Source organism: Procambarus clarkii, chromosome 44 (genome assembly GCF_040958095.1).
Source record: "Procambarus clarkii isolate CNS0578487 chromosome 44, FALCON_Pclarkii_2.0, whole genome shotgun sequence".
Classification (NCBI taxonomy): domain Eukaryota; kingdom Metazoa; phylum Arthropoda; class Malacostraca; order Decapoda; family Cambaridae; genus Procambarus; species Procambarus clarkii.
The window spans coordinates 20,978,510-21,001,011 of NC_091193.1; the positions used below are offsets into that span (position 1 = coordinate 20,978,510).

The 22,502-nt window shown below is 47.7% G+C and overlaps 1 protein-coding gene across 7 annotated transcripts in view; it reads left to right on the forward strand.

The window, feature by feature from the left end:
• The window catches only part of LOC123745325 (GTPase-activating protein CdGAPr), a 427,987-nt gene that overhangs the window by 374,128 nt on the left and 31,357 nt on the right, over positions 1-22,502 (forward strand). The window contains exon 2 of one of the 7 annotated variants that reach the window (XM_069300779.1): positions 19,073-19,423. The exons of 5 other annotated variants lie outside the window; for them this stretch is intronic. In XM_069300779.1, coding sequence (XP_069156880.1) covers positions 19,322-19,423 — 102 coding nt within the window. In that variant the 5' untranslated portion in view covers positions 19,073-19,321. Of the gene's footprint in view, positions 1-18,620; positions 19,424-22,502 lie in introns of those variants that run through there. One more of the 7 variants, XM_069300778.1, reaches the window with a different exon arrangement.

Consider the following 22,502-nt stretch of genomic DNA (forward strand, 5'->3'; position numbering starts at 1 on the left):
GGCCAAACCAACCCTCCAGCATTTGCATACTCTTAACGACGAGCAACGCCTCATGGACAGTCATTTGTCTTGTTAGGGGGATGTTGGTGGAGGGTCGGGCGAGTGTGAGGGGTTGGGGTCGGCAGCAGCAGGTCGGGCCAACATGACAGCCTAAGGATGGGCTGTAGGGAAATGGAGGTCACGTCCACCAAATTTGACTTGATCATATCTCTGGCGTTCTGTAAAGCATGTCATTAGCGCCGAAGAAATACGATTAAATTAATATTAATACGATAAAATATGAAAGCGAAATTTAGAAAATCGAAACATTTTAGACGTTGTGTAAAATTACCTATGGTATACAATAAAAATAAACTTTGAATGTCATTTAGAATCATAAATATACACTGGGGGGGGGGGTATATACGGGAAGGTGTAGTCATCGGAGAAGGGCGAGAATTGGGTACATGAGGAGGCAGTTCACATCTAGTGGCCCAGCGACAGTTAATTAAAGATGTTACACGACCAAAGACAACATTGACTCCAAACATCTACCACCTACGGGCTACTCATGCCCGTGCCACCTCTTGTGGTGGCTTAATCTCCGTCAATCGGAGGGAATTGATATTTTACACGGAAAAAAAAACAAAGATAAGAAGGGGCTAGGATGTGAAGAAAAAGGTTTAGGCACACGAGGCTACGCAAGTCTGAGCACAGTGAAAAGCTCTGTACCTCCTTAGGCTCCTGTACCTCCTTGGGGTACTGCTTTTCCTAGTCCTCATGCGACACGAACACACATTACAGCTTCGTGTCACCTATAACTACACCCAAGGGAACCATGTGTGTGTAGGTCCCAGGGGCACACTCACAAAACACTGTATGTCAGCCCCACGACCTTTCAGCCAAAGCCAATCTACGAAATATTGCCGGATTCCAAGTTTTCAAGAGGCAATTGGATAAGTTCAATTTGTTGCTGCAAGCTTCAACTTCTTGCAGGAAGTTGTAATGGATATGTTACTGCGGGCCGCTGCAAGCAACAGCCTCGCAAATCAAGTTATCACCCGATGAGACGGGTCCCTGGCCAGATTAAGGGAGTTGAACTCGAACCTGACTGCAGGTAAACTGCAGGGGATAGGAAGGATGGAAAGAGTTGGACGAGTTGTAGATGAGAGGGAGGATGTGGGATGGGGGAGTGAACGGGAGGGCAGGATGTGGGATGGGGAGTGATTTTAAATTTTGCCCCGAGGGGCGAGTTTATTGGGCATCGCCACTCATCCTGTGAGTGGACACACCGCCATAGCAGCATGTACAACATTCCCCAATAGGAAGAAAACCCGCTGGGTTGTTCATCCTGTCACTTGTACTCGAATGGGAAGGATGTGGATGGGGAGGGGAGGGGAGGGGAGGATGTGGGATGGGTAGTGAGTACACGCTAATGGAGGATGAAGCCTGGAGGTGAAGACGTTATGCTGGAGCAACGAGCATAGAATTGGATAAGTGGAGGAGTGATGAGGGAACAGGATGTGGGTGAGGGAGTGAGGTGGTGTAGGTGCCTCCAGGTAGCTGCCGACTGCCTCCCCAGCTCGCCAGGACCCCAGTATGGCCGCCCTCTCACAGGTATGACAGGAAATTTATGCTGGGGGGGGGGGATGTCCTGTGCACAAATTGCCTTAATTGACAATCATTGAGGTAATTGGTAGCAAATTGTCTTGGTATCATTAGAGTGAGAGTTAGCTATCATAGCGTCAGAGTGGAGTTAATTGATCAACTATGCAACAAACGGCTTCATACGATCAAAAAAATAATATTCTGGGAACCAGCGGGTAATCAATTAATTGTCATCGTGTCATTAATTGTCATTAGAGAGATGGATAAGATATAAAACTTAAGAGGTAGTATGGCCTACGCTGCACCTAGTAACATTACGGGTTATTCATGCCCGTGCCACCTCATTGGTGGCTTAATCTTCATCAGTCAATCAACCTAGCAACACTTCTTAAACACGACCTCTTTATTTGTCAATTTCATGTAGTATTACGTAAACATATCCACAAGGGCCGTGACGAGGATTCGAACCTACGTCAGAGATCATCTCAGACGCTGTCTTTAGCGACTGAGCTACGACATGGTGCCCTTGTGCTCACCTAATTGTGCTCGCGGGGGTTGAACTTTGGCTCTTAGCCAAAGCCTTATGGGTTTGTTCATTTGATGCATCACGCTATTGTGAGTTGTGTGTAGTATTACGTACTTTGTGTACGATAACAGCAGTGATTGTACGTACGTCCACCAGTGTTCCCTTGTTCGTGTTCCACCCGTAGCAGGTAATGTCTATCTACCCCTGTCTTTTTCCCCTGAGAAGTTTGTACGTCTTAATCATGTCTTCCCCGAACTCTTCTGTATTCCAGCTAGACGGGGTGTAATTCACGCAGCGTTTCCTTGTAACTCATACCTCTTAGATCTAGGACTAGTCTAGTGGCATACCTTTGAACCTTCTCCAGCTTCGTCTTATGCTTGACAAGGTATGAACTCCATGCAGGGGCTACCATATTCCAGGATTGGTCTTATGTATGTGGTATACAAGATTCCAAGTGATTACTCATCCAAGTTTCTAAAGGCTGTTCTGATGTCAGCCAGCCTCGCATACGCTACTGATGATATCCTCTTGATGTGGGCTTCAGGAGAGAGGTTCGGTGTGATATCAACTTCTTGCGTGGATGTTCAATCTCGCTAAATGCTCTTTTATAGAGGGCTTTTGGCAGTTAAGTTGTTAGCAGCTGTTAAGTGTTAGCAGCTAAGGGGCTTTTGGACTTTTAATGAAATGGTTTACAAAATAATAGATATGAAGAGAAATGTAAACTCTAAGACAAGTGCCTTTTTATATATTTTAAATGTTTTGAGTGTGGACTCAATGCCGGGGCTTCATTCTCAGTGGATGGTCTCATGTAGGTTGTTCTTGAGTGTTCTGAAGGTTACTGAACGGTTCAGTGATATTCGCAAGCAGGAATAACACCTGTAACGGATGTTGTAAGTGTTATTGTTCATCCGTACCCCCAAGCGTCAGGCTAAGTAGGTGTTGTATATTGGCACAGATCCTTCTCCCTCACTGTAACACCTGCCTCCCTCACTGTAACACCTGCCTCCCTCACTATAACACCTGCCTCCCTCACTGTAACACCTGCCTCCCTCACTGTAGCACCTGCCTCCCTCACTGTAGCACCTGCCACCCTCACTGTAGCACCTGCCACCCTCACTGTAACATCTGCCTCCCTCACTGTAGCACCTGCCTCCCTCACTGTAACATCTGCCTCCCTCACTGTAACACCTGCCTCCCTCACTGTAACACCTGCCACCCTCACTGTAACATCTGCCTCCCTCACTGTAGCACCTGCCTCCCTCACTGTAACATCTGCCTCCCTCACTGTAGCACCTGCCACCCTCACTGTAACATCTGCCTCCCTCACTGTAGCACCTGCCTCCCTCACTGTAACATCTGCCTCCCTCACTGTAACACCTGCCACCCTCACTGTAACACCTGCCTCCCTCACTGTAACACCTGCCTCCCTCACTGTAACACCTGCCTCCCTCACTGTAACACCTGCCTCCCTCACTGTAACACCTGCCTCCCTCACTGTAACACCTGCCTCCCTCACTGTAACACCTGCCTCCCTCACTGTAGCACCTGCCTCCCTCACTGTAGCACCTGCCTCCCTCACTGTAACACCTGCCTCCCTCACTGTAACACCTGCCTCCCTCACTGTAACACCTGCCTCCCTCACTGTAACACCTGCCTCCCTCACTGTAACACCTGCCTCCCTCACTGTAGCACCTGCCACCCTCACTGTAACATCTGCCTCCCTCACTGTAACACCTGCCACCCTCACTGTAACACCTGCCTCCCTCACTGTAACACCTGCCTCCCTCACTGTAGCACCTGCCACCCTCACTGTAACACCTGCCTCCCTCACTGTAACACCTGCCTCCCTCACTGTAGCACCTGCCACCCTCACTGTAACACCTGCCTCCCTCACTGTAACACCTGCCTCCCTCACTGTAACACCTGCCTCTCACTGTAACACCTGCCTCTCACTGTAACACCTGCCTCCCTCACTGTAGCACCTGCCCCCTCACTGTAACACCTGCCTCCCTCACTGTAGCACCTGCCCCCTCACTGTAACACCTGCCTCTTCATTTGTCCCATGTTGTGTCTGGCAGTCTCTCCCTCCCTGCCTCACGTAGCCTCATTACTGCGTGTGGGCGGGGGTTAAGGTGGGGGAGAAGTGAGGTATGTAGGCTGTGGGAGGCACTGAAGTAGGTGGGAGAGTAGGTGGGAGAGAGCTGTGAGAGTAGGTGGGAGAGAGATGTGAGAGTAGGTGGGAGAGAGATGTGAGAGTAGGTGGGAGAGAGATGTGAGAGTAGGTGGGAGAGAGCTGTGAGAGTAGGTGGGAGAGAGCTTGAGAGTAGGTGGGAGAGAGCTGTGAGAGTAGGTGGGAGAGAGCTTGAGAGTAGGTGGGAGAGAGCTTGAGAGTAGGTGGGAAAGGTTATTTTGATTGAAAAATATATGGGGTGTGGCTATGACTAAACATACCTCTCGTCTAACCCAGTTGATGCTGCGTGTGTAAAAACAAAAGTATATAAGAAAGGAGAGGACGCAGTGGAAGGGATGGATGGGAGAGTGGTGTAAGGGAGAGGTTGCCGGCGGTAGATAATGATGGGATAGGTGGCCCAGGATGTGGGGGGGGGGTGGGGTGGTTAGTATAGGAGTTTCAGCCGAAATGTTGAAAAATATATTGATAAACATTTGGAATTCATGTTACATAGTGACTGTATTCATCTAGTAGTACTTGCGGAGGGTTGAGCTCTGGCTCTTTGGTCCCGCCTCTCAGCTGTCGATCAATCAACTTTTTCCATATTTTTCCATATTTAACCATATTTAATAAATCAATAGAGTCAGGCAGAGTGCCAGAGTTTTGGAAAGTTGCTAATGTGATACCAGTTTTTAAGAAAGGAGATAGATCACTTGCGTCTAACTATCGACCAATTAGCCTAACGTCTATTGTGGGAAAGTTACTCGAATCTATAATAGCAAATAAAATTCGTCTTCATCTTGAAAAACATAAATTAATAATTGAGTCGCAACATGGTTTTATAAATGGCCGTTCATGTTTAACAAATTTGTTATCTTTTTATTCTAGCATTGTTGAGGCAGTTGATAGTGGTAAGGATTGCGATGTTGTATACCTTGACTTTAGCAAAGCTTTTGATACAGTGCCACATGAAAGACTGATTAAAAAAATAGAGTCTCATGGTATTGGGGGTGCTATATTAAGCTGGATTAGGGCATGGCTATACCAAAGGAAACAGAGAGTTAGTATAAATGGAATCAAGTCAGAGTGGGAAAATGTTGTAAGTGGAGTGCCTCAAGGCTCTGTCCTGGGACCTCTGTTGTTTATAATATATATAAATGATTTAGATTCAGGTTTGAGTAGCAACATTTGCAAATTTGCCGATGATACGAAAATCGGTAGGGAAATTAATTCGGAGGAGGACTCACTATCACTTCAAGTTGATCTAGATAGGGTTTTGAAATGGTCAAAGGATTGGCAGATGCAGTTTAATGCTGATAAATGTAAAGTTCTGAGGTTAGGTAATGATGATAGAGTTACAAGATACGAGCTAGATGGTGTTGTGATTGCGAAGTCGGATTGCGAAAGGGATCTGGGAGTTATGATTAGTAAGAATTTAAAACAAAAGGATCAATGCATAAATGTTCGTAATAAGGCAAATCGGACACTTGGATTTATTAATCGCAGCGTTAGTAACAAGACACCTGGTGTGGTTCTCAAGCTATATCTTGCTCTAGTTAGGCCCCATTTAGATTATGCAGTTCAGTTTTGGTCGCCATATTATAGAATGGATATAAATTCACTTGAACGTGTCCAGCGTAGGATGACTAAGTTAATTCCCCAAATTAGAAATCTTTCATATGAAGAAAGATTAACAAAGCTTAAGTTGCATTCACTGGAAAGGCGAAGAGTTAGGGGTGATATGATAGAGGTTTACAAGTGGATGAATGGACATAACCGGGGGGATATTAATAGGGTATTAAAAGTATCAACACAGGACAGAACACGAAACAATGGATATAAATTGGATAAGTTTAGATTTAGGAAAGACTTGGGTAAATACTGGTTCAGTAACAGGGTTGTTGATTTGTGGAACCAATTGCCGCGTAACATTGTGGAGGTGGGGTCCCTCGATTGTTTCAAGCACGGGTTGGACAAGTATATGAGTGGGATTGGGTGGTTATAGAATAGGAGCTGCCTCGTATGGGCCAATAGGCCTTCTGCAGTTACCTTTGTTCTTATGTTCTGTTCTTCTTATGTTCTTCCTCTCTTTATTGTGGTGGGAGAGTAACACCTGTGTTGTGTGCGAGGACCCGAAGATTGATTGATAAAGATCAAGCCACCGCAAGAGGTGGCACGGGCATGAATAGCCCGTAAGAGAACCGGAATTGTCAATAAATTGTCAATAAATAATGTGAGGCCCAACAGGCTGCGTTTAGGCACAGCCTTCGTAATTGTGGGCCACTTACCTTAAGGTCCACTGTCCTGTATCACAGTCTTTTTTACTTAATATTTTGTATGTTGTGACCATATCTCCCCTGGTTCTCTCTTTTAGGCTGTTAGGAAATTTCTAATTTTTCCTCGTGGATTAATTCGTGTATTTTATACACGAGTTTCGTCAACCTTTTGACTTTCTCAATATTCTTGTGACTCATTAAATGTGGCTTTCAGCCATGTGCTGCATTTTATACAACTGTTCTGACGTACGTGGACTGTGTGTATTGTCATGGCGTTCCTGTTTTGTTTGTTAAAGCCGTTGGTGTGGTTTTTACAAGCGCCTCCAGTGTCAATATTGGTGTTATGAACACACAAACCACTGTTTCCTACTGATGACTCTTGTCGGCTATTTATTGTGGAGCTATTTAGCTTCTCTAGGTCCTCGTGCAAAGTACCTAGAGAAGTACCCCTGCACCTCACTGATGTCCTTCAGCTTGACATCGTCTACAAACATTACCGCGAAGAGCCTCGCCCCTTTGGGTACGTCATTTACATACATCAGGAACAAGAGGTCAGAGGCGGAGCCTTGAAGGTCCTTACTTGTTCTGTCTTTAAACCCCAAGTTCCTCCCTTACCAAGTCTCTTCATTCTCTTTCTCACCTTTCTCCAGTTCTCTACTGATATTTCTTTGGTGGGGAAACCAGTTTGTAGTTTAGGGGTCTCAATTCTTTGACATCATAGTGTTTTCGTACCACATTCCACTTGGTTCTGGGACGAACAATCTCTGTACAGTGTGATTTCCTTGGTGGGAACTCCTCGTCGGTGCTGCATACTCGACGGCTGGTCTCTTGTAGGTTACTTTACAGTGTTTCTGAAAGCCTGAGGTTTCTCAAGTTGTTCTGATCACCAGTGTGGTATATGATGCTGACGTTATCCCGTTTTGATCTTGTGTGTGACATCTACTCGCGATATTTTACCTTGGTTCCTGGTTGATGGGGTTCTGGGAGAGTTCTTCTACTCCCCAAGCCCGGCCCGAGGCCAGGCTTGACTTGTAAGAGCTTGGTCCACCAGGCTGTTGCTTGGAGTGGCCCGCAGGCCCACATATACCTGCTTGATAGGGTTCAGGGAGTTCTTCTACTCCCCAAGCCCGGCCCGAGGCCAGGCTTGACTTGTAAGAGCTTGGTCCACCAGGCTGTTGCTTGCAGCGGCCCGCAGGCTCACATACCCACCACAGCCCGGTTGGTCCGGCACTCCTTGGAGGAAACAAGGGGAAACACTACCTCCTTGGAGGAGGTAGTTGACATAGAGCGTAAACCGGTGTACAGGCGTCTTCCCACCTTTCATCACCTTGCTCTTGTGGTGCTGAGCTCCTGGGGCGGAGACGGTGTGTGGCTTGGAGTACTGAGGCGTTATCAAGGTTGTGTAGAGAGGGTGTGGCCATGGGGGTGGAGAGGTGTGTTCCTGGAGAACGTGCACAGATCCTTTACTGCTAGAATCCACTCAGTAAAACATCTAAACTATTGGGACCGACTAAAATACCTAAATATTTATTCTTTTGAGCGCAGGCGGGAGAGATACATTAAATTACACGTGGAAAATAGTAGAGGGGCTGGTCCCAAACCTGCACACAGAAATAACATCACATGAGACCAGAAGGCATGGCAGGATGTGCAGAATACCCCCGTTGAAGAGCAGAGGTGCAACAGGTACTCTGAGAGAGAACTATTAACATCAGAGGCCCGAGACTGTTCAACACGCTTCCACTACACATAAGGGGCATAACTGGCCGACCCCTCACAGTGTACAAGAGAGAACTTGACAAACAGCTCCTAAGGATACCTGATCAACCAGGCTGTGACTCATACGTCAGGCTGCGAGCAGCTGCGTCCAACAACCTGATTGACTAGTCCCAGCAACGAGGAGGCCTGGTCGAGGACCGGGCCGCTGGGACGTAAAGACCCGAAAGCATCCCAAGGTAACCTGGGTGTGGCTCCGGGTGGGAGGAGAGGGAGGTAGGGAGGGTGTGGCTGTGGCAGGAGGAGGAGGAGGAGGAGGAGGAGGAGGAGGGAGGTATGACCCCTGGATGTGGAGGTAGCAATAATGTGACCCCGGGAGCGCAAGATGAGGTCAAAGGTGTGGAAGCGGCGGGGTGGGGGAGTACACCCTGCCAAGGGAAAGGGGGGAGGGGGAAGATCGTCACGTTGTGAATTAGAGAGCAGACGGCCTCGGGGAGTGGTTTGTAGGGGGGTCCAAACTAAGAGATCAGAGAGAGGTCAGCTATGAGGTCACGAGGGTTCACCTGGTGGGATGAGGATAGCTTGAGCTACCTCATGTGTGAATTTTACCTCAATAAACTTATTTAAATTTCACCTGGTGCCTCTTATGACCGAGGGGCGCTGGTCAAGGGCGCGACACCTGCACCCTTGTGAGAGCTTGGATAGGTAGGTAAATTTTTTTTAATGTTACGAAATAATACGAGGCACGCGTGGACTGTTGTAGTCCCCGCTGCCTGATGTGGGCTCAGACCACATGTGTAGCCTGATGTGTAGGGGTCTTGTCCTCGTGCAGTAATTATGTCTTTGTCTTCCTCTCAGAGCTCCTGTACTTCCTCACTACCCTGCTTTAAGCAGGTACTCTCTTGCCATTATGTTAGTGAGTCGCAGGTCTCCGGGGGTCGTCTTCACTGGTCAGCGACGCGCATTCTCACACCTCTCAATGATAAAATATGATAGGATCTTACCATGAACAGATCATCGTGGTTCAGTCGGTTGTGAACGTGCTTGGGGAGTCCAGAGGCGCAGGTTCGATCCCGTTGTTATTTAATAGATTTCGTTATTTTTCTAATAGACACATAACGTTTGCCTGATTGCGTTACTCGGGGGAAACGGTAGGCGTGAGGCAGCTAGTGAGTCTCTAGGATTGCTTAGATAAATATAGGCCTATTTGTGTTTATGTGGTTAGATATAGATAAAGCTGCCTTGCTTCGTTAGTCTCCTGCCTTGGTTAGATATAAAGCTACTCAGCCTGGACCAATTAGGTGCCAGTGTCTCCTCAATGCCAGTCTGCTCCCTCTGGTTGTGTTAGGTTGGGAATGATCATACATTTTCCTTTCTCCACAGCTGTCGAATGGCAGAGTGCATCAACCTGTTCGGGTCTTGGAGCCTCCGGTTACTCTTGAGTTACTCTGTGTGTGACCCTTTAGCGGTCTCCGTTTCTCCTTCACGCTCTCTGCCTGCGTGTCGTCGCCTGCCTCACTCTCCAAGTTCGACTTGATAATGGTCCACGACGGACCGAAACGTCGTCGTCGCCTCATTTTCTGGTGTATGGTTTAGTTTTCCAAGTTTTCTCTCCCATTCCTTATTCCGTAAGATATGAGACTGTTTTGTCTAACCGGAAAGGTATCAACCCAAGCAACCCACTTAACCTATCGAGGCTGATGCTCAGAAAACGTAAATAATGCGAGGCTTTAATTCTTGCTAATGCGTAGCATTTTAACGGTTTGCGCATTGTGAAGTTGTTTTTTTAATAATTAGGAGTGACTTGCGAGGTTGCTGGCTGTGACAGATGGCTTTGGTGACGAGGCCACTTTAAGGTCCCCTTGAGGTAGTTCCGAGGGCCAGTGGCTCCGCAGCCCGGACTTTAGGTTGATTATAACGTCAAAATACGTCGTTCTATTAGGAGGACGGGCTGACCCCATACCTGAACCATTGTTGACATTGACAGCCAGGGCGCATAAGATCCCACGATAGTCGTCGCCCTAAATCAACACAGCAACATTGACAGCCACGTGGTGGTGTTGTTGATGTATGTACCGGCTTTCTAAAAGATTACCTCGCTGGCGTTTGTTGTTGCAGCTGTAGAGGGACTTCTGGAAGTGTTAATTCAACAGCCTCGTCCTCTCATTTGGAACGGAATCGACACAGCCTTTAAATATATTGACGTTTTCCTTACATTGGTCTCGATAGGTTAAGATGGGTTGCTTGGGTTAATATGTTTATACTTAGGCAAAACAGTTGCATTTGTTACGGAGAGGGAGGTGAGGAGAACAAGCCGTGTCTGTAGAGAGTGCAGCTGATGGCCGGGAGGACCGCTTGAACCCTCGCCAGGGAAGACTCTCCCAATGTAAGCGTCACCTTGTTCATATCATATATACAGCGTTCGTAGCGATTTAAATTACCTTTTCATTAACTGTGTGTTTTTTTGGGGGGGAGTGGGAGAGTGGGAGTGTTAAGTGGGTTGAGTGTGCACTTAATATGTGGGGTTAAAGTGTGATGGTAGCTGAGTAGGATGCGTGAAGTTGAGGGTCACCGTACCTGTCTGCTAAATATGTCAGCCATGGCGTTAAGAGCATGGCTGACGGATGAGTTCCCTTTTTGGGGGCGTGGGGGGGGGGGGGTAAAGAGGAAGGAGAGGCACAGGTGAAGGGAAGTTTAGAAGTGGGAAAAAGCAGTGAGAATTATGACAGCAGGCGGACTGTTCGCCTTGCTGACACCGTTTGTGGGTGTTGCCAGTTAAGCTAAGCTTGTTCTCTCTCTTGTCAGGGAGCTGTGAGTGTGTGAGAGGTTCTTCACATGTGTTTCACCATATATGGGGTGTCTATAGATAAATACTGTGTGCACTCATATATAACACACTCCGATGCTTCCACACGTGTTGTTCTGTTTAAGGCTCTTTATTTTATTATTATTATTTATTGATTTATATATACATATATTTATATACATATTCACTTTACCAATTAATGGTGAGAGATATCTGGTGAGTATTTCATCTGGGAATTATGTACTGTGGGGCGAGGTTTTCATCTAGTAAATCGCGGCTCTTGGGCCACCAGCTGTGGGAGCGGGGCGTCTCATCTTGGGCCACCAGCTGTGGGAGCGGGGCGTCTCATCTTGGAGTAATCTTTCTAACATTGGGTCCTTTAACATTTCGATGGTGTTCCACACCCTGATGGCCTGGTGCTGCAGTCTGATGTTTAGTGGCTGTATGTTCAGGAGTTCCCTGCTGCTCCATATGTTCCCCCCCCTCCCTACCTCCATGATCCTCCCCTCCCCCTTATACTCCCCCTTACGGCTATCACTTTTCTGTTATCAGTTTATTCCCTTTCTCTATGTTCTTTTTCCTTCCTCACCAACCTCTTTCTGTCCTTCCACTTCCTCCTACATGTAGTAGCCACTTCTCCCCTACACCACCACCAACCTCCCCTACACCACCACCAACCTCCCCTACACCACCACCAACCTCCCCTACACCACCACCAACCTCCCCTACACCACCACCCACCACCCCACACCACCACCCACCACCCCACACCACCCCACACCACCACACCACACCACACCACCCCACACCACCCCACACCACACCACCCCACCACTTTCTCTTCCTATATGACTTGAGGTGGCCGGCTCCCCAGCCACAAGCCCGTGATCTCACTCAGTCTCGTGGCACTTCTGGACCATTATGCCGTCATCAGTACTCATCTTGACGTTGTCTCGGCAAGCTCAAGACCCTCTAGTAAGGAAATGTGATAAAGTAACTGTACACCACAAGAACATAGTGGCGGGCCTGTGGGGCCGAGGTCATTGCCACCTGACCTGGTATTTGCCACCATATAAGGCTCTACTCTTCCTCTCGCTCCTCCCTCTGGGTAAGGTCATCACCCCAAATATCGTCTTGTATATCTGCAGCTTTAATGTGTAGGTTTCCTGCCCCTCTCATGTCAGCCGGTCTCCAGAGATGCTGTGGTACTTACAGCAACTGTTGGTCGTATGGACGAATATGAACTCTTGTATCAGTACACACAGAATCAGAAGCCACGTGTATTAAACGTGTATTCTTTTATCAAAGCCAAGTTTTGTACAATCAGTTTTGTAAAGGGAACGAGAGAGAAGGAAACAAATCTAAACATTCTAAGTACATGTAAAAGCACATATGTACTAAATTAGGCCTCATATGGCATATATTAGGCTTATAATTGATAATATATATTTCTTAATGTTGTGTTTGTGTTTATCAATGTATATATATATTGTGTACGAGGTTTGCAATGTTTAGGGCAAGGCTGGGAAGCCGTGTGGAAATAATTAAGTTTCTAGGAGCTTGATAACTTCAAGAAAATGAGTTTGTGTACTTAACGATAAGCTTTTAAAAGTCACGATATTAGCGGTTAATTGTACAAGAGCGTGGGAGTGGGGGCGTTTGGGCGTGGTAAGCTTGGCAGCCGCCTTCGTCGAGTACAAGATGATGAAATCCACAAGGGCCGTGACGAGGATTCGAACCTGCGTCCGGGAGCATCCCCGACACTGCCTTAATCCTCGTCACGGCCCTTGTGGATTTGTTCATTTGATGCATCACGTTAGTGTGATCTGTGTGTGTACAAGATGGTGTTATTAGCCCCGACTTTTGTAACCACTGTAACCACTGTATGCTTGTTAAACGTCGTTTATTTTCATCTGACCTTCGTGCGTTTCTCTTCGCTGAACCTTTAGTTTTCCAACATGAAGAAAACAGCAAAAACGTCATTAATATTCAAAACATTATTAGAAAAGCTATTAAATTAGAAATCCAGTTGTACGTCGTGACGCGCACGCGCGCACACAACCATCATCTTGCTCCTACACATTCTAGCAACCAACGTAGCCTCATGCGTGCGTTTGGGGGCTAAATTATCCCGGTGTCTGGGGGAAATTTTAGTGAGACACAGTGTGTATCGTAGCTGGTTAATGTGGGTGATCAATGTGGAGAGTATTTACCATCTGTGATCATAATTTTGCATGGCAACTCGTGCACGAGGTAGGCTTGTGGACTCCTGCAACAGGCCCTGTTGCATGTTGTTGCCATACTGGGCTTACTACTTCTATCTGGACGCCCTTACCCCCACCCCTCTCGATATATCCTCCCCCCATGACATCACCCCTTCCCCCACAATATTAAAAAACTGAGTCATAGGCCATTACATGTGATATTGAGCGACCTAGACAGTTGTGAGAGGCGGGTGTTTATTGAGCGGCGGTACTCTGTGGAGGAGGGGGAGGTGGGGGGCACAGGTGGTCGGCTGGAGGGTGGGGGGGGCACAGGTGGTCGGCTGGAGGGGGGTGGGGGACACAGGTGGTTGGCAGGTTGCCCTAGAGAGGGGCATTGAGGGGCCAGGGAAGGAGCGGGGAAGGGAAGTATTGAAGGGGGCGAGTGTGAGGCAAGTCTGAAAGAGAGACGTTTTTTACGGGAGGAAGGTGGAGGTGATGCAGAGGTCTGGAAGGATATTTTTACGCCGCTCTCCTTGTTTCCCCTGACAATCGATGGAGGTCCTCCACGGTCCCAAGAGGGCGAGCAGCGGCCTCCCCGCCCTCCCTCCCTCCCATGTCACCAGTGCTGACTCTCACCCACCCACGCCACCAGTAGCGACTCCCATCAGCCCTACTACCATCGTGGCCCGCCCACCCACACCGCCCCGCTCCCACACGACCCAGATGTAGTCGAACAGGGAGTTAATTGTTGGCAGGGCTGGAAGGACTCTTGTGCGGTGTCTTGCTGCCACAGGTCCTCAGACTGTGAGAGGCAGCCAGCCACAGGTCCTCCTCAGACTGAGGCAGCCGGCCGCAGGACTCATCAGTCAGCATATTTCTTGCCTGGAAATGTCTGCGAAGGCGTTTTAAAAATTGGATCGAGGCATATGAGCAGGCAACAGATGGGTGAGCAGGTGCAGCAGTTAGCAGCTGGCGAATGTTTTACGAGGCGAGACGGCAGGAGGCGCGGCCAACTGTAGCAAGCAGTGATGACTGTATCGTCTTGATAAACGTGCGCTAATTACAGGCGGAGGTCACCAGGCCAGCATTGCCGGATGGTTATCGACGCATTCAACATTTATCTTGGAAAATTAGCTCACGTTTTTTGGTGCTGGAGGCGAAGAGGACGTCTCGTGCTGGCCCTTGCTAGGCACCACAACCACCTTCCACTCCCGAGGGAATACTGTTAGCTCGGGAATTACAAATTTACTGTAGCAAATCAGAGAGGGCGTTGTTTTAGCTTGGATTATTACGTATTATGACTCGGATGTGGAGGTGTTGCTTTCATTCCCTGAAGCAGAGTGCTTGTTGCTCTAACCGCCGTGATGAAAGAACATTCGCCGTCTCTGGTGAGGGAAGAGGAACGTGGTGTTTCGTCCGCTCCTCCAAGAAGAGGACGCCACCTCCTCCAAGATAGTCTTACATTTCCAAGACGGAATGTGAGAATGGCAGAATTTCCTATTATCCTTTGTTCACTTCGTATATGTGTGTGTTTTGTTTTTAACTAAAACTAGGGGGTTCATTGAGATTCCTAGTGAAACTGCAAGCAAGATATGTTATCCTACATCAGCTCATCTGAAGCTTGCCCGCTGGAGACTTGTGTATTTCATGATTCATTATATCTCTCTTCTTTTGTTCTCTGTCTAATAAAGGAGAAATAAGATTGGAGCAGCAACAGAGTCCTACTTGTCATTGTTAGTTGCCGATTTAAATCTAAGGCCAACACTCAGAACACAGACTTACACACTGCTACAGGACCGCCACAAACTAGACCTCTTGACCTTAATACCCGCCTCCCCTTCCCCTCTTTAAGAAAATGCACGGGGATGAGGTCAGCCTCATGAGTGGAAGGCAAGCGTCTTGACTCAAGCAATGTGGGCGTAGATAGTCGGTCACCAGAGACGCTCATTGGCACCATAACACGAGGGAGCGGGGCATCTGTCCTGTGGCGTGAGGGCATCGCTGGGCACGGCATGAGGGACGCCTCTGGGCACGGGACAACGCCAAAATGGTACACCGGTGCAGGCAATATGTCGCCGTGTTGAACCTACATTTAAAGAAAACGGTGAACCGGGAGGGTGGCCGCCGAGCTGTAAGAAAGGCTCAATGGAGCTTAACCTCACTATGCTGGAAAAAATGAGACGGTGTCTCGCGACTCTCACCCGTCTCGCGCAACTGTCAATCATCATATTCAACTCTCGCCAGACTGTGACGTCTCCGTTCCCGTCACCCCCCTCTACCTCCGTCCCGACTTCTACCCCTATCCCCCCCTCTCCTCCTCCCGGTCTGGTCACAGCCAAAACTCGAACATTGTGAACGGCGACAGACGTGGAAAATCTCGCAAGTTTTCCCGTATTTTTCGAGTTGACAAAATCGCGAAAGTTTGAAGCGTTATTCAATGTTGAATAGACCGTTAACAGACAGGCTGTGAATAGTTAAGAGCTGTTAGGAGGGGGAGGGGGGTGGAGATGGGGAGGGGGTGGTGGGGAAGTTTGGGGAGGGAGCTGGTGGGATGATGGGGAGGGGTGTGGGGTTATGGGGAAGGGGCTGGAGGATTCTCCAATGTTAACATTTTGTTAGATTAGGTTAGTGTATTCAGTTGGGGAAGAGGAGTTGGACAGTGGAGGGGGGAAAAGGATGCAAATATAGTGTAATATTATTACATACTAGAATGTGTTGAATAATTAGGCCTAACTTGGGTAGTTAGGTGCTGTTGGCCATTGTAGTGCATTGTACATTGAACGCTGTTCATTCATTCAAAACATATTTCTCAAATATAAATTATTATTATATTAGCATATAGTTCTTGGTTAGGTTAGGAACTATAACCTAACCTGGTAAGAGACCCGAAAGGTGGATGCTGGTAAGAGACCCGAAAGGTAATTGTTTGGCAGGTTTTTTCTATATTTTTAATGACAATATGACTGATGTTGAGTAGTGGCTGTGTTCTCTCGACACATCGTGAACCTCCTAAAGATATCTCGGTTTGATCCTATGGAGTTGGAGTAAATGTATGCCGTTCCTAATCATAAACAATCCTCCTCATCCTTATCTAGTGCTTTTGTACCAGGGACAATAGTTCTACCGGGATCTAATCGCCAGGTTTGCGCTCTTTCTAGTTTAATTGTTCAACCTTTGATATGCAATCTAAAATTTATTGATTTGTATATGTATCGTGGACTGCGCAGTAGCCAAGGCTATGCAGCTGGCGGGTTAGATGACAATAGAATTCTCGAGTTCTCAGTATGACCGGGGAAGCTGGGGTTCGAGGCCTTTGGGCGCCCGAACACCGCAGGTGGAGGCTAGGCTCGAATTGTCAATTCAAAACGCGTTCCTCTGCCTACTGCGATTTCCGTCGAGTTCCAGCCTCGAATGTGAATGCTGAGGACATTAGTGTTTGATCAGCCGAATTGTTATGGCTTCGTTGGTTTGCGGCATATAAGAAACAATTGAATGGCCGATCGCTTGGTGGTGTCTGCAGGGAAGCCTGACTTTGAGACTGTGCGAGAAAATCCCGCCTTTTTGGGGTGGATTTGGAAGCTGTATGGGGGGGGGGGGATATGTTGTGTGTGGGAGGGCGCTGTGGGTGGTGGAATAGTGTAGGCAAGTGTGGTGTGGGCGTGCCGTAGTGGTGGGGGGACTGAGGTAGAGGCCTTGAGGAACAAGGGGTTAAGATACAGAATGTTAATTTTGGTAAAAGGTTGGCTGGATCAAACACGCTGTAGTGAGCGTGGCTTGGATTATGGGCGGCCTGCGGTGAACGTGGGTTGGATCATGGGCGTACTGCGATGGGCGAGGGGGCTAGATTATGGGTATGCCGTGGTGGGTGTGGGGTTTGTTAATGGGTATTCCGTAGTAGGTGGGTGTTGGATCGTGGGCGTGGTGGGCTGCAGCGTGGGCGTGGTGGGGACTGTCACTGGTCAGGTTACAGTCGGACCACGCCCATCGCCCTGAGAGCCAGTCACTGCCAGAATTTACACCATCTTACAAGCATCTAATGTCAACCTATAAATCATTTCCTTTAACAAATGCGCATAAAATATATTAGAAAGTAACATAGCAAGTTGGTTAACGTTGGGTGGTAGTTGCGAGACTGAGAGTACATGCACTATTTTGCTATACCCGGTATATAAAATTATTTTTTTTTCTTTGGACCGGCTTTGTAGCCTATCTGGAGACCCTGGGCTAGATTCACGAAGCAGTTACGCCAGCACTTACGATCCTGTACATCTTTTCTCAATCTTTGGCGGCTTTGTTTACAATTAGTAAACAGCTCCGAAGCACCAGGAGGCTGTTTATAACAATAACAGTTGATTAGGCAGTTTCCATGCTTGTAAACTGTTTCATAAATGTAACCAAAGCCGTCAAAGATTGAGGAAAGATGTACACGTTCGTAAGTACTTGCGTAACTGCTTCGTGAATCTAGCCCCCCCTGGGGATACAATAAATTACCCCCGCTCCTTGCCCTTCCAGAGTGGCAAAGGGGTACGAGAAAAACCAAATAGCCAAACAGCAACGGACCATTCGGGCCCAAACGAGGCTGTTAAAGGAAAGCTGATGGCAACGTCAATATTGTTTGCCGCGAATTTGAAAAGAAGTACAATAAATACTTTCTCTGTATACTAATATAAAGTGATATTCGCAGTTGTTTTTCCATTAAAAGAAAACGGTTTTCTTAGTGGGACTAAAACTGTTTGCATGTTATTTTAAAACCAATTGTCGCGTTAAATGTAATGAATTAAGATTGTAATGATGTACGCTAATTTTTACTAATTGCGTTGTCACTTTTAAACCTTTGCAAGGTGAACAAATTAAGTTCTATAATATTTCATGTATGTTTTTAGTTTTTAGTAACATCTTAGTCGTTCAGCTCCTCTGACATACTCCGCCCAAGTAAAACAGAAACAAGCAACACTTAATGGGCCAGCCAGAGGCTTAGGGCCCGCGCAGGAATATCCCTGGAAAAAAAACTCCGATTTGTCAATATGTTGCTGGCAGTCTCGGCACCCATACGTGTGTGTGTGGGGGGGGGGGGGGAGAGCTTGGCCGGTCAATGTGAACGCAGTAAATTATTAATGATTGTGAGAAAGCAGAGTTGGACACGGGTGTAGATCACGTGACAAGTACTAGGCTACACCCCACGCTGTCTGGTATCCCGTTACTTCCAAATTCCTATGTACTCGGGTGAGTCTTTCTCCATGGCGGAATTCTATGAGTTTCTTTGGGGCGTCCCGGATCGGTTAGGTTATGATTGCTACGGTAGGCTTTGGGTTGCTAGTATCAATAGCTTGGTTAATCAGGTGGTCATCAGAGAAGAAAGGGAAAAAAAACGTGATAAAGCATAAGCCATTTGCAACATTATGCAGGGACATAGAACCTTTTAGTGTGTGTGACATGGGAACACCTACTTCAACGGACCGGAAATGCACTTAGTGTTGTGTTAGTAAATTAAACTTGCAGAAAAATAATGCGTCATAATCAAGTTATGATTATTTAGTGAAATTTGTTGTTATATTCATTTTGTGACTGTTCCTACTTAAGGGTTATGTAAAATACTGAACATGTCAACACGCCTAGACTATACCGGGCGTATCTCTGCCTGGAAACCTGGTGCTTATAGTCCTTGAAAAAGACTACGGATACATGCACCTATTTGACAGAATTTCTTAGCAGTGTTTTTACCATTAAAATACACGTGTCTTGCAAACTTACACAGCGCCAAAAGCCTTAATTTGTTGTGTTTCACAGTTAAGCAGGAAAATTAGTGAGGTAAGCTTGGGAAACGAACTGCTATAAAGACGAGAATTAAACCGCTCAGTAATGGTAGGCTTTGAGAAAAGGAGAGATGTGCGCGAAGCCTAGTCGCTTGCTGGTAACACGACGGCCCTCGGACCTTTGGGGCTAGGCTGCCCCGGCCTCCCAGGAGGGCGAGACCATCCCATGTAGCGAGTTGGAAGGAGTCCACACTCCAGCTCCTTCCTCCAGTACGGTACTCACATGCCAACAGCATCATGGGCGCCAGTGCCCCAGCATCACCAAGTACCTGGAACCAGAAAATTAAGTAGCTGCCACTGTCGTCGCCATGACAACGCCATGATGGTACGTATATCTCTTTGTTTACGACACCTTTCTTGTCGCATTAGGGGGGTGTTGTCTCGTATATTGAACACGGGTTAAAGGAAGTATTATGCTGTCATGAACAAATCTACAAGGGCCGTGGCGAGGATTCGAACCTGCGTCCGGGAGCATCCTAGACACTGCCTTAATGGACTGAGCTACGACAGGGTAAGAGAGTTGAAACCGAAGTTCTACTGAACTTACTGGATCCCGTAGCCTCTCCGAGGCACAAACCAGGGTTTTACACAACTCCCCCCTGCACCCGAGCTATGTCAATAGGCCGTTCTCCTTCTTCTCGATTAAGGCAGTGTCTGGGATTCTCCTGGACGCAGGTTCGAATCCTCGTCACGGCCCTTATGGATTTGTTCATTTGATGCATCACGTTAGTGTGATCTCTGTGTGTTATGCTGTCATACATTTCACTATACTAACCTATATTTTTTAGATTATAAATTAACATCTTCCATTCTTTTCACGTTGCAACTCGGTGTCTTCAACGCCGTGGAATGTTTAGTCTTTTATCTCTTGTGGTGCAAATGATATCGGCAGAGAGAGTCCCGCTGTCTAATGTCCCGCAATTTTGGCAACACTGTTGGTCGCGCATGTGGACTTGTATTACATGCATGGAAGAGCTGTGTGTAGCAGGTGTGGGGCTACACCTGTGTCCGTCCTGGCTGCCACCCACATCATTCACCCTGGACCATTAGTACAAATTTGTCCCTGTATAATCTTAAGATCCTGGGTCCTTGGGGGTACAAACATGAAGCGCTCATCGAAGCGACGAGATCCAAGAACGACTTCCTTCTCCAACGTTTCAGTGTGGCAATCCAGAGGGGAAATGGCCGCTGCATCCTTGGTTCTTGCCCGACATCTGGGGATCTCCAAGAATGTTGCCGCCAACAATATAGCTTACGGTCCATTTTTGTGTAACTTAATAATTTTTTCATAATAAAGCTTAAAACAATTGTAATGGTTGCTGAAAGACGACGATATACAAGTGCACACTTTTTGAGGGCTTACAAAAGCTCCTTCGAGTGTCTTTTCTTAGCTTTTTAGTCTAATTGTTCTCACTACTCCAACCCAATATGCACCTACAATTTTTATGCTACACCAATGGCTTAATTTTCATAGAAATCTGCAAGGCTGTGCAGGCGCTGGAGCAACAACTACTTTGAATACACTCATAGGCAGAATATACTAGACCACTTAGCTCGTATTTCACAACGATCGAAGTAGGTATTACCACTAACATGTCAAAAAGCAGTTCCTTTTTCCACAAGAGTGTTTGTTTTGGTCTAATTTACTGGCGTCGTTATTTTGTAATACTTTAAAACTATATTTTCAGTTTAATTCCACGGAGGAACACTTGTCTTTACTGGGCGCGGTCGGAGAGTCTTAAGCGACCTCCGCGGTCGTTTAGTGAACAAGTGGTTCCTGGAGCGTGGCGTAGGCTTGGGCAGGTGTACGAGGCTGGGGGGGGGGGGTAAGGGGATAGGTTTGGTAGGATGATGAATGGATGAACTCTAGATGAGTGGATTACACGTATAATGAGCAGATGGAGGCAGAGTGATACGGTCTCATTTTGGAGGCGGTTCCTTGGCTGTTGGAACCTATTACAGATGAACAGGTGGGAGGGGGGGGGGTCAAGGTGATGTCCATTCCGTTCTCCGTAAAATTTACTTGCTGTGTTCCATGTATCGTGTTGATCCCACTCTCCCACCTACATGGGTGAGTTAGCTGTGTTACTGTTACACACAGAGATCACACTAACGTGATGCATCAAATGAACAAAAGGCTACACTTCCCTGTCGTCGAATCCTCGTCACGGCCCTTGTGGATTTGTTCCCCTGGTCGGAAACTTCACTCGGCTCAGGTTACCGGGAGCCACTGCACTATTTACCTTTGCTCGAGTGAGACAACGCCCTCTCGTGTGTGTCTGAGTGGCTGAGCGAGAAAGATGGGAGAGAAAGGAACGGGTAGATCTCCTTTCCTTTCTCCATCCCCCTTCCTTTTATCCTTCTCTCCTCTTCCCCCTCCCCCCTTCTCCCCCGTTCTTCTTTCCCCTCCCTACCCCACCCACCCTCAAATGTTATCCAGGAGTGTCAAGGGAGGAGGTCAAAGGCCCCACCCAAGGATCTAGAATGGGCGGGGCATGCTCCCGGGGGCGCATTTCTTAGTGCCTTCCACTTGACGCCAGCAGCAACAGTAGTAATATCAACAGCATACACAAGAGCAACAGTTGCACTAGTAGTGCTCAACAGTAGCAGCAACAGCATAACGGTAAACAGTAGCTGCAAACAGAAACAGCCGCCTCGGCAGTTGCTAGAGTGGCAGTCGGTCAGCAGTACATCCGGAGTAGACCCTTACCCTCCGGGCGGAGCCGCGGGTCACGCCCCGAGCGGGCCTCGGGGCGCCCACCTCCCTCCAGCCTGCTGGGGGAGACGAGGGCGTTCATCCTATTTCGATTAAAGACATATTGGTCGAGTGTTCGATGTGCTCTGTGATTAGCGGTTGAAGAGTGTCCCGCTGCGTTAATGGGGTTGGGGTACTGTAGAGCTAATTGGTTGGGGGAGCAGGCACCCCCAACCCTCCCCACTTTCCCCACCTGGGAAAGCGAGGTGTGGGGGGGGAAGGGGGAGTGCAGCGGAGGACTAGTGGGGGATGTCTTCCCCACTAGCCTAGTCCCCCCTTGTAGCCGCGCCTCTGTACCTGTGCACTTACCTGTGAATGACGACGGGGAGATGAGCTCTGGCTCATTGTGTCCCGCCTGCCAATCTTGCTGTACTGAAATTGAAATAAGTCGATTGTACATTCTCACACTCGACTTGAGAATGGTCCAGGACGGACCGAAACGTCGTCGTCCCTTCACCTTCTAGTGTGTGGTCTGGTCAACATACTTCAGTCACGTTATTGTGACTCATCGCCTCCTTACCCATTCCTTTCCACAAGATTCTTTTCTGTTAATTTGTATTGGCGTGGATTCTTGTCGTACAAACCTGTCACGTGGATGGTAATTATTATGAGGCCGCTCATTGAAGTTTCTGGAGCGTGAGAGGGATGA